Below are 13367 nucleotides of genomic sequence, written 5' to 3' on the forward strand. Positions count from 1 at the left end.
CGCTATGAGTCGGTTCCGACTCAATGGCACCTGACAACACCAACAACATACTCCAGAACTGTAGAAGAATATTTCTGTTGTTTTAAATCATCTAGTTTGTGGTACTGTGTTGTGGCAGTCTGGGAAACGGATTGTTCTTGTTCTTGTTAAGTGGCACCGAGTCTATTCTGACCCATAGCAACTCTGTATAGGGTTTCCAAGGAGCAGCTGGTAAGCTTGAACCACCAACCTTGCAGTTCAAACAGCTTTGCAGTCTGACGCATTAGCCCACAGCACATGTTTAAAACATAGCTAAAAACAAAAAAAAAAAATAAAAAATAAAACAACTAATGTATCAGGTTCCAGCTAATTTATCTATCGGTATGATGGAAAGGTCTCATACCCCACCCAAGTCATGAGCTTTTGTCTAAAAGGCATAGTCTGCCCAGTCTTTTAGAGTCCAATGTTGTCGCTGTGTACCCTCAAGTCAATTCCAACTCAGAATGACACGCTAAGACAAAGCAGGACTGCCCCATACAGTTTCTAGGCTGTCCTTGTTTTCAGGAACAAATCACCAGATCTTTTCTCCTGTGGAGTTACTGAGGATATGAACCACTGAAATTCCTGTCAGCAGTTAAGTGCTTAACCACTGTGCCACCAGGGCGTAGAACACACTTGTCAGAGACTGTAGAGTGTAAGAGGATGAGAGAGGAAGTACAGTAAGAGACAAGTATGAAAGAGTATGCATAGTAATTCCATAAACAAGGAGAAACTACTGAAACTTACTATTTAAGACACTAGCAATCAAATTTGCATTTAAGAATATGCCTCTGGCAGCACTTTGGAGAATTAATTGGAGGGGCATAAGACTGAAGGCAGAGAGCCAACTATAAATACTGAAAAACATTTTTGAGTGAGAGCTGATGAGGCCTAAAATAAACTGAAGCTGTGAGAATGCGAAACAATACGAAGGTGTTAAGGAGTCAGAAGACTTCACAAGCTTTGTGACAGCTAGGATGGGAGGTAACTAGAGACGTCTGTAAAAATTGGCACACCCCTGTTTCTGGCTTTGTAAGTCTTTAGAGATAGATAATGTTGCCTTTCATCAAATACTAATGACTATCAACTCCTGCCTGAGTTTCCAGCCAGCCTGTCTGCTTTACACAGTTCATTCTCAAGACTACAACATCAACTCCTGCCTGAGTTTCCAGCTTGTCAGCCTGCCCTACACATTTCATATTTGCCAGCCCCCACAATGCATGAGCCAATTCAGTTTCTCTGGAGAACCTTCTGAGATACAGATTTTAGTACTGAGACTAGTTCTAAGAGGAAAATATTCTTAAGAATGATTTTTATTAATAGATTCTGGGGTATCTGTGGTTGGTCTTCCAATCTGTTTAGATTGAAAGACACAGATGATCTCATTTCCAGTCATGATGTGATAACAGAGATCTACAAAATATCACCACTAGACGCGGTTGTGATTATTAAGAGCTATCAAATCGGTTCCAACTCACAGACACCCTGTATAGAGTTCCTGAGGCTTGTAAATCTTTTCAAGAGCACAGAGTAAATCTTTCACCAGCAAAGCAGCTGGTGGGGTCGAACCGCCGACCTTGTTGTTAGCAGTTCAGTGCTTATTCTACCTAATACTTATAAAACACAAGGTTCTGGGTGAGCATGTATTTGATACTTCAGAACATTTTGTCAAACTAAATATAAATAGAGTATGATTAGAAGGTTGTTGCTCCCAATGAGTGAGAAAGAATACGAGTAGAAAAGGATGAGTTTAGGGCTTCAAACTCATAGATCAATCTCTATATAAATAATCCGACAGCTTCTTTGTCTGCCCTGGGATATGGAATTAAGATCTTTGAAAAACAAACCCAAGGTCTTATATTATTTCTGGATGAATTACAATGTAAATTGAATTCCCAACCTGACAGGGTGTTTGCTGGTAATTTTATCTATTAATTGGGAAAGAATGAAATCCCAAAATTTGGAAATGGGGCCACATGGGCAGATACTAAGGAAACTAAGGACAGGGTACTAAATTCTGCTGAGTCTTCCTTGTCAACAGAATCAACCCTTTCATCCCTGTCTAGGAGGTCAGACCTGTTTTACCTGGTGTTGCTGTTATTGTTAAGTGCTGTTGAGTCGGTTCCAACTCACAGCAACCCTGTATATGGTTTCTGTGGAGTGGCTGGTGAGCTTGAACTGCCAACCTTGTGGTTCAAACCAACCTTGCAGTCCAGCACATGAACCCGCAGCACCACACCAGCACTCCTCTAATGACCTTGCCAGACACTGCAGATTCTTCCCAGCACCTACCTACACCCTCTGCTTCTAGACATGTAACTAGACTCAAGAGCCAGCAAGCCCCAGAAAGTGTGGTGGTACAGAGTTACCAAGGAACAAGTGCACTCTACTCCAAATGAAATGCATGATTTTGCCAACTTATAGATCCAAAAATCTAGATCATATGTATTAGAATGGATATTAAAAGTAAAAAATAATGGTGAAAGGACCATAAAGTTAGCTCAGCCAAATTTATTGATAGATTGTTGTTGTTCTTCTTCTTAACAATGATTGAGTCAGTTCCGACCCATAGTGACCCTATATAGGGTTTCCAAGGAGTGACTGGTAAGCTTGAACTGCCAACCTTCTGACTCAAATTACTTTGCAGTCCAGCACATTAACACAGAGCGCCACACCAGGACTCCAATTTATTGACATAGGCCTATTAAATAAAGCCTATGCATTCAATGAAGTCCTGGCATGGTTTTAGGAAAAGCACTGGACTGAAACACTCAACGTCGGCAGTTCAAACCCACCAGTTGCTCCTCGAAACCCTATACAGGGTTGCTATGAGTCAGAAGGGACTCAGTGGCACTTAACGACAACATGCATTTGATAGTGTAACTTAAAAAGTGAGAAAGCCCTAAAATTTGTTTGGTTGGCTGAAACATGATCAAAACATTGCTCTGTACTAAATAAAGTTGAAATACCAGAACTTTTATATACTGTAGACAAAGATACCCAAAGATTTACTAAGTGGGTTTATTATGTACAACCAACTCACCTGCCCCAGGAGGGTCTTTTTATCACAACTGTCAGAAATAAATTTCTGAGGAGAGAACTAGCCTGAAAAAACTCTATGGTCACTCTTTTCTGTAGGTCAGAAATTATAGAGGGAACTGCTGCCACCGAACTGGGATCTTTAAACGCAATGAGGAGAATTGAATCCTGGAATGGCAGGGGCCAAATGACAGCACATAACTGCCAACAACAAGGTGAGACTGTTACCATACAGTGGAGCCAAGACAAAATACAATAGTCAGATAGTCAGACTAGTCGAGACATATGATGCTGGTTAATTGAGCATGGTGTTCCTACAAGAGTAAGGGATGAACAGCCTATTAAATTCTTACTTTGATCTATAAAAACTGAAGACTTCTAGGTCAAGCTAGTGATCCTGGTGTGGTGCTGTGGGTTAATGCGCTGGACTATAAAGCCGGTTTGAAATGCAAAGTCAACGGTCCAAGCTCATCAGCAGTCACTCTTGGAAACCCTATACCGGGTCTCTATGGGTTGGAAACAACTCCATGGCACTTAACAACAACAAGGTAAAACGAACAGAAGTATAATTTGAATTTTTAAAATAAAGAGGCATGGCCCCTCATTCAATAAGCAGAATTGAGCTACTTTATAACCTAGGACCCTTTGAGTGGAGGAGAGACTAGGCTTACATGAGGAAGGGCACCACTACACTACCAAAAATATCCTGTTAATCTTTTTCAGTCTCTCCAAAGGGGGTATATGGTCTTTAACCAGGTTGACTGTGTACTGGAGAAAAGAGAATAATCAAATGTTTGGAATTATCACTGGGGCCCAACTCTGAACTAAAACTAAACCAAGAGATCCAAAACACCACTGTGGTTCACCAGAGTAAAGCATTAAAGAAGTCAGGTGATCAATGGAGTTTTAGCTTAGATCCATCTCACAGTGGGCCCCAAGGGCCGCTAAACCCATCCCATGGTTATTTCTCCAGTTCCAACACGCATAACAGGAATACACATACTCAGCAACTGGGAAACTCCTCACATGCAAGTTCATCAGCCACTCCTTGGAAACCTTATACACAATCTCTATGAGCTGGAACCAACTCAACGGCACTTACCAACAACAATCTGGACTGTGCAGAAAACAGATGTATTGTGGAGGATGACAGTGAATTACTGTAAAAATGACATGGCAGGAGAGGTGTCTGACCTCTACTAACTTCAAGAGAGGGAATAATCACCATCACTATTAGCCCAAAGCCAATTCTTAAGAGGCAGAGTTCAGACATGGCTCTACCCTCCAAACTGTTCATCAACTTGACAGCAGCCTTCCATCCCACAGCACTCTCTAGTCCTCTGTGGGTCTGAGAATTAATTGGAATGTCCACACAGTGCACAGACCAATACTCACAATTATGGGGTGCAGTGAGAGTAGCAGGTTATAGTACAGTATCAGGAGTGACTTAGGACATAGTTCGTCGGTCAGGACATCTTCTCAGCTGTGCATGAGCCTGCCTCTCACTGGCCCTCAGTCTCCTGGCCCCATGCCTCTTCAGCCTTTTCCCTTCTCAATTAGTGTTATAAAGCTCTTTAAACTCTATCAATAAGTGCCCAAAGGTATCCCACTCATCCTGCAAGCCTCCTGCCCAAAAGTGTTCAGCTTTTTCTCTCTGTGAGCCAGGTAGTCCACCACATTATCTCCTGTCAGAGCCCTGGTGTGGGCTAACAAGGAGTCAGACTGCAAAGTCGTTTGAACTGCAAGGTCAGTGGTTCAAGCTCACCAGCTGCTCCTTGGAAACCCTATACAGGGTCGCTATGAGTCGGAATCAACTCGACGGCACTACACAGCAAGAACAACAACTTCTTGCCATCTCTCACCATCTTCAGTATTATAGCTCGCTCTCTGTGTCTTCTTGATCCAGCATAATCTCAGTATAGGGATTCCAGGTTCAAATGACATACTCTACTCCTGGTTCTTTCTTGGAGGTCATGAGGTTCCTCTTTCTGCCTCTGGGATGGTTCACTTTAAGTCTAGTGGGATGGAAAACTGACCAGTCACTTCAATAGCGTCAGTAAACCTTATTTAAAATGGTCCCACTTCCAGAAGAGTGCCATGTACCTTACTAACATTATTAGTAAGCTATCCAATCCCTTTAGAGAGTCACAAGCACCTCATTTGCATAGTTCCACCCAGTAACTCAGTGGGAGTTACAAAGCCTATGGCTAAAATGGCCATAGTAAGTAATTACCTGCATCACAATTATCAAAAAATCAACCAGGTGGTGACAGCAATTGCAGTTGCTGTTCCAGATGTGATTTCATTGCTTGAGCGAACTGTGATATCTCCTGCTACCTAGTACTCAGCTACTGACCTGAAAAATGCTTTTTTCTTGATACATATTAGTAAAGGCCACAAACAGTAGTCTTCTTTTGGCTGGCAAGGCTATCAACACAGCTTTCCTGTGCCACGCAAGTGTATATATTATATCAACTCTCCAATTCTATGTCATAATTTAGACCACAAGGAACTTGATCACCTCTCCCTTCCACAAGGAATCACAATGGCCCATTATATTGATAACATACCCTGATTGGGCCTAGTGAGCAACATCAACAAAAAATAAGTACAACACTTAAAGAGTCTCTTAGGATTTTGGAGGCAACATATTCTTCATTGGAGTGGGTTATTTTGGCCCATTTACTGATGGAGCCAAAAACCTGCTCACTTACAAGTAAAACCCAAAATAAGAGAGGCTCTGCAACAAGTCCAGGCTGCCATGCAAGCTGCTCTGCCACTTGGAACAAGGAGTCCAACATATCACAGATAGAGCTGCTATTTGGAGGCCCATATAGGGACATCAGGAGACCTGGTGATGCAGTGGTTAAGCATGTGACTGCTAACCAATAGTTCAGTGGTTCAAGCTCACCAGCCATTCCATGGGTGAAAGATGTGGCAGTCTGCTTCCATAAATATTGACAGCCTTAGAAATCCTATGGGGCAGTTCTACTTTATCCAGAGTTGTTATAAGTAGGAAATCAATTCAATGGCACACAACTACATAGGAAAACCACAGCACAGACAGTTAAAATTTTGGAGCAAAGTTGTGTCATCCTCTGAAGATAGCTATTCACCTTTTAAGAAACAGCTTTTGGGTTATTTGGGACCTTAATAGAGACGTCACTCTGAACTCCCCATCATAAAGTGGGGTTGTCTAACCTTCTACACCATGTTAGGTGCATAGCAACATCCCATCATTAAACAGAAGTGGAATCTATGAAATCAAGCTTAGACGAGTACTGAAGGTACACGTTACAGAAGGATGCTCGCCAAATATGTTGGCTCCCGTTCCTGTTACAGGACCTCTTCTCTCCCAACCATCCCATATGGCCTTATTGGGACTTCCTTCAATCATCTGATTCAGTAAGAGAAAACTCAGATTTATAGATGGTTACGTAGTCCTGGTATGGCACTGTGGGTTAAGGCACTGGACTGCAAAGTTGGATTGAAGTGCAAGGTTGGTGGTTCAAGCTCACCAGCCACTCCTCAGAAACCCTCTACGGGGTTGTTATGGGTCAGAACTGATTCAATAGCAGATAACAACAACAACAAGATGTGAGATATGCATGCACCGTTAGACAGTAGATGGCTGCATCACTATAGCCCCTTTCTAGATATCCTTGAAAGCAAGTAATGAAGGGAAATTCTTCCAAATTGGCAGAAGTTCAAGCAGTCCAGTGATTATCCTGCAGCACCACACCAGGACTCCGATATATAGAGAGGTTCCTCTAAATGGCAAAAGTGTGAAGACTGGTTATGAGTCGGGCTGTTAACCTGAAGGCCAGCAGTTCTAAACTACCAGCCATTCTGTGGATAAGGCTTTCTGCTCCTATAAAGATTCCATCCTTGAAAACCCTATGCAGGGTGGTTGTAAGTCGGAAATGACTCCACGGCACAACACCACCACCACATGAATGGTCATCAAAAGGTATGCATAGTTGTTGTTGTTGTCAGGTGCCATCGAGTCGGAACTGACTCATAGCGACCCCATGCACAGCAGAACGAAACAATGTCCAATCCTGGGCCAACCTCACCACCGCCGCCACACTTGAGTCCATCAATGATGCCACCTGGCTGATCCATTTCGTTGGGGGTCTTCCTCTTTTTCTCTGACCCTCCACCTTACCCAGCATGACATCCTTGTCCAGCGACTGTTCTCTCCAGACAATATGTCCAAAGTATGAGAGACGAAGCTTAGCCATCCTGCCTCCAAGGAGCACTCTGGCTGTACTTCTTCCAAAACAGATCTATTGGTTCCTTTGGCAGTCCATGGCACTTTTAGTATTCTCCTCCAACACCACAACTCAAAGGCATCAATTCTTCTACGGTCTTCCTTATTCACTGTCCAGCTTTCGCATCCATATGAGGCTATTGAAAACACCCTGGCCTGGGTCAGGCGCACCTTAGTCCTCAAGCTGACATCTCTGTTCTTCAATGAACAGTAGAGGAGGGTTTTATTACACCAGAGGCTGACCCATTCTGTGAGCAGCAGTCAGATGCTTTTCCCAGCCACCCCTACCAATGTCTAAGGCAGGCATGGAAGTGATGCCTGAGCTCAGGCAACGCAGCCTTCCTCTCACAGAGGCTGATGCGACTGCAATGAAAGCTGCATGCCTCACTTGTCTGCAGTAGAGAACAACAGACTCCCTGATAGAGCGCGATTTCCTGGGGTAGTCAATAAGGAAGCCAGTGGTGGGTTGACTACATTAGATTGCTTGCACCAAACAAGGGGCAGCATTTTACTCTTAACTAGTGTGCCTTCCCTGCAGGCACTGTTTCTGCCACCTGTGGACTTATGAAAGGCTCATCCCCTGTCACAATAAACCACAAAGCATTGCCTCTGGTCAGGGCTCATGTTACAACAAATGGAAAACAGCAATGGGTCGGTTCAAGCTCATGGACTCCACTGACCTTACCAAGTTGCTTATCCACCTGAAACAACTGACCACATAGAATATTAAAACAGCATTTTGAAGACTCAATTACTGGGCCACCTGGGGGCCAATACCTTGTGAGATAGGGCAGTGTTCTTCAGGAAATTGTAAACGGTGCTGTTTCTCTCACAGCCACATCCATGAGTCCAGAAACCGAAAAGTAGAAACGAGAACGGCCCCGCTCACTATTAACCTTAGTGAGCACACTGGTAAATGTTTGCTTCATGTCACTGCGACTTTACATTCTGCTAGTCTAGAAGTCTTAGTTTCAAATTTTAAAAATTATTTCATGAGCTGGAAGTTAGGCCCTCCACCTGGCCTCTTGGAGCAACTTATCCCTGAAAAATCAGCATACAAGGAAGCTGAGAGAGGGAAACTGGACAGCTACTACACAGTGGAGGTACAGAAGCGTAGGTCTGGAATACAGGATACCCCTACCCCTTAGCATCTCTTTGTACTTTTATACCCTGCAATTACAGAAGTGTTAAAAATTCGTTTTATCAGACACAAATGAAAATTCTGGTACCCTGAGCTTCAGAAGAAAGATGAGAAAAGTGGGTGGAGTGCTTGCTAAGAGGGGAGACTGAGGGAGAGCGGCAAGAAAAGGAAACTGACTGGTGAACAGCTGGCCAGATCCTGCTCCACCAGCCTGTGTGCAGCTCTGGCAGAAAAGGGAGGCCTGACAGAGCACTTCGTGCTGATGACAGGAAAGGTGCCATTTCTTCTTTTTACTCCACACTTCCCTGGTGACCAGAGCTGTGGCCAGCTCCCAACGTCATCCACCCTCGGCACAAACCTGGCTTTCTGGAAGTTTGGAGCCACACAGTTGGGAGCCACACCAGCATGAGGTGGGGGTCGGCTGTGCTGCTTTGGTGTGCCATATTGGTGCCTAGATTTAGGTGGGCTCGGCTCCAGACACATAAAACCCAGAGCTAGCAGACCAGCATTTAAAGAGTCTCCCTGCCCCCAGCTTCCCTGTGGTCCTAACAGATACTGACACCAGCTCCATCAAGGCCCTCATGAACTACTTCTGGATTGAGTGCCCTGAACGTAGACAATACCGAGGCCAGTAGGAAATCCATCTCGATTCATGAACTCTGTTGTTACAACCCTTCTGCAATCACCTTGTTAGCTCCTTGAACTGCAGGAGCCCCTGAGATATTTCTCCCCTCGGGGTCCAACAACTGCACTATTTTTATAAATACAACAACTTCACAATGTCCCAGAGACAGTAGACAATTTTAGTTCCAATGAAGAAACAATATAGAATGACTCCAACAAATGACCAAGATGCAGAGACATGAAATGTTTCTGCGGAAGAAAAGGCAATATAACTAACTGAAAAAGAATGATAATTAGATACCTTCAAAGGATTGATAGAAAGATGGAAGAAAGGAAAGAGAACACAATAAAAACTTTAATAAATTCAGGAAAACACTGCAAGAACAAATAGACAAAATAAATGCAAATTTTTAAACAATACAAAACCTGCCATTAGAAATCCACAAGATTAATACTATTATCTCAGAAATGGACAATATATTGAAAGGGCAAAGGAGTAGATGCGAAGCAATGGAAGCCTGAATTAGTGAGCTTGAAGAGAAACCTCTCAATACTAGCTTGCTAGGAGAACAATCAGTAAAAAAAAAAACATGAAAAATTCCAAAGAAAGCCTAAAGAGGTATGTGGAATACCACGAAGAGGAATAACTTATGGGCAATCAGAATTCCAGAACAGGAAGAGACATGTGCAAAGACAATTGTTGAGGAGTTGTTGGAAGAAAACATTCCTAACATGAAAGACAAAAAGATAAGCATTCAAGAAGCTGAACAAACTCCAAGGACAGAGTCCAAAAGAAAATCACCAGGATACATCATAGTCAAATTTTCCAAATGAAAGAGAAGTAAAGAATCTTAGCAGCTCAGGGAAAATGAAAAGTTACCTACAAAGGAGTACCGATAAAACTAAGCTCTGATTTCTCAATCAAAACCATGCAGACAAGAAGGTAATGGAAGTCCATATAAAAAACTCTGAAAGAAAAAGATTACCAACCAAGAATCATATACTCAGCAAAGCTATCCCTCAAATACAGTGGCAAAATTAGGACATTCCCTGATAAACAGAAATTAAAGGAATTTGTAATGGCGAGACCAACTTTGCAAAAAATGCTAAAAGGTGCTCTTTGGACTGAGAACCAACAAGCAAACAACAACCTGAAATTAACATTCATGAGAACACCACCCAAAACGCAATCCAGATATAGAAGTATTTAAAGCAACAGACCCACAAGACTGAAAATAGGGAAGCAGAAATACCAATGTAGAATGAAATCAACTACAAAGTAAAAAGAGGGAATGGTACAGATAAAGAACTTCCAAATGGCACAGAAAGCAGGTAGATTTCAAGACAGATCAGACTGTTGTAAGCAGGGGGAAAAATTAACAAATTACAGGGCAATCTCAAGGAAAAATAGCACCTGTATATCAAAATTTTTAAAAAGAGGAAATCCAGAAAGACTCAGTAAACATTAACACAACAGAAATTAAATGGATAAGAAAACCCAAAAATAAAATGAACTCAGCATAGAAAATTATGTGGAACAAAGACTCTAGCAGCACCATGAAAAACCACACAGAAAAAATATGACAACAATCAATTCATACCTATTGATAATTACACTGGATATAAATGGATTAAGTGTACCAGTCAGAGACATAAATAGCAGAATGGATAAGAAAACAGGAATTTTCAATGTGCTGTCACCAATAGACATCAAAAAGATGGAAACATCCTAAATGCCCATCAACTCAACAGGAGAATGGTTTAAGCAACTTTAGTACAAACACACAATGGAATACTACAAAATGTTTTAAAATAATCATGAATCTGTGCAACACCTTACAACATGGCTGAACCTGGAGGACATTATGCTGAGTGGAATTAGTTAATCACAAAAGTACAAACATTGTATGAGACCAATGTTGTATAAAGTAGTATAAAAAGAAAGAGGTTTCCTTCATAAAAGAAACAATCTATGATGGTTACAGGGCAGGGGAAAGAGGGAAAATTATTCAGGGGTAAAGGGTAGACACATGTTAACATGGGTGATAGAGCAGGCAATATAGAACAAAAGAGAGGTTAGCAGATGAAAGATGAAGGTCCTTAGCAGGAGACACAGGGAGCAATACAATACTGAATAGCTGTAAATGCTGTTAACTGTTGGTACTGGGAGGGGATTGCAACCATGCAGTGAAGCATAGTGTCTGGTTTGTTGAATGTCAAACTGATGATCTGCTCTGTAAACCTTTACTCAATTCACAATAAAAATTTGTGGATTTTTTTTTTTTAAGTGAAGTAGTTTTTTTTTCTAAGCAGAATGAAACCAAAAATTATCCCTTAGCAAGGAATCAATGAAAAAAGTTCTCACAAACAGAAGGAGAAAAACAGAGTTATATTACTGAATGCTGTTCTAGGTGATTATGTTTTAGTTTAAATTCTCAAACGGTCAGGCAAAATTAGCAAAAACCATGTGTATGAACTTATTTTACTGGTATTGATAAATGAAAATTTAAAAATAAATAATTAAATTTTCATTATTAGGTAAATGTTTTAGCAAATTGTTACAAAACCTCCTAAACAAAACATATCATTCTCTGATTCAGAACATTTAATTTAGCCTTCTTCAGACTGATAGCTCACAACCTTCATTAAAACTCTATCTTCCTTACCACACTGTAGATACTAGCGTAGATAATTACTGATCAAGGACTGAATAGGTTATAATGATAACAGAGAAAGGCCAAACCAAATAAGGGTAATTTTAAATTAAATTATTTTAAAAACTACATTTTCACAAACCGATCATTCAAGATTAAACAGTGATATCACTCACACACATGCTTCCATAATATTATATTCCAAAAACATTATACTGTACCGCTTCAGAGCAAGATTAGTCTCTCCTCCATGACTTGAATCATTACCAGCATCATGAACCGCTTGATAGTGCTTGAAAAGTTCATCAGCTGATCCAAGAGATTTCATACACTGAGGACATATGAAGCCCTATAGAACAGAGTGGAGAAAGATATATATAAAACCTTCCCAAATCAGGAAGAAAATGATACATTCTGATCACTAGGAGAAAACCTAATATGGTATGCAATAATTACCAAAAGAGATCAGATATCTACATTGGTTGAGAAGCATTCCAGTCAGTAAACTTCCTTGTTAACATAAGATTAACATGTAAAAGCCTAAACTTAATGTATAAACTGAAAAACCAATTCCAACTCAGCAAGCCTACACAGGGTTTCTGAGGCTACAGAACTTTACAGGAGCAGACAGCGCCATCTTTCCTTCTTGGAGCGCCTGCTGGTTTGGACTGCTGGCCAGGAAGTTGGCAGTCCAGTGCTTTTCCTACAGTGTCGCCACAGTCCCATAAAATACAAAAAGCAAAATTATACCCATAATTCTCAGTGTTTCAAAATATAAACTAGAGTATTATTTTAAAGATTTGGGGGTACAACTTATTCATAAAATCAACTTCTTAGGTTGTTAACCTTTTGTTTCTTGTAAGACATTTTCTTAAAAGTTGTTGTTATGTGCCGTTGAGTTAGTTCCAACTTATAGCGACCCTATACGGAGTTTCCAAGGATCAGTGAGTGTGAACTGAAGAACTTAGGGTTCAAACAGACCTTGCAGTCCAGTACAACTGATATATTAGAGTTAATCATATCTAGTAAGGATGAAAAACAATTTATAATCTTTTTTTGGGGGGGGAGTCAGGACAACAAATATATTTATTGAGATTGCCACCAAAAATATCTGAGAAACACTGGTATGGATAAAATGAAAAACCAAGCTTGCTGTCAGTGAGTTAATTATGACTCATGAAACCCCGTATGTCATTACATACAGAATGGAATACTGGAGTAAGTAATAATAGCTACCATTTACTGGGTCCATACAGTGTGCCAGACCTCAATACTGACAGTACTATCAGCAATAGTTGTTCTCAATTCACAAGATTAGCCTCATGAAATGTGTTCTGCAGAAACATTTCATATTCTAAATGGTATTTAGGTCCATTAGTTAGATCAAAGACATAATATTGATAAGCAAGAATGTGGTGAAGATATTACCAGCTACACCACAAGATAACATGGAATAAATTTATTTTTATTTCCTCAAGTACATTACAATTCTTAAATTCTCACCTATTGGTGGTGGTGGTTACGTACGTGGAGTCAGTTCCGATTCATAGTGACCCTGTAACAGGGTTTCCGAGGCTGTAAATATTTACAGAAGCAGAGAGCCTCATCTTTCTCCCGC

At 41.1% G+C, this 13367-nt stretch overlaps 1 protein-coding gene across 1 annotated transcript in view; it reads right to left on the reverse strand.

Moving 5' to 3' along the window:
• Nucleotides 1–13367, reverse strand: part of EEA1 (early endosome antigen 1) — a 197923-nt gene that overhangs the window by 126040 nt on the left and 58516 nt on the right. The window contains exons 3-4 of the mRNA XM_006870728.1: nucleotides 11926–12098; nucleotides 8725–8764 (exon numbers count right to left, since the gene is read on the reverse strand). Of these exons, the coding sequence (XP_006870790.1) occupies nucleotides 8725–8764; nucleotides 11926–12098 (213 nt within the window). The remainder of the gene's footprint in view (nucleotides 1–8724; nucleotides 8765–11925; nucleotides 12099–13367) is intronic.

This window comes from Chrysochloris asiatica, unplaced genomic scaffold, assembly GCF_000296735.1.
Source record: "Chrysochloris asiatica unplaced genomic scaffold, ChrAsi1.0 scaffold00149, whole genome shotgun sequence".
Lineage (NCBI taxonomy): Eukaryota > Metazoa > Chordata > Mammalia > Afrosoricida > Chrysochloridae > Chrysochloris > Chrysochloris asiatica.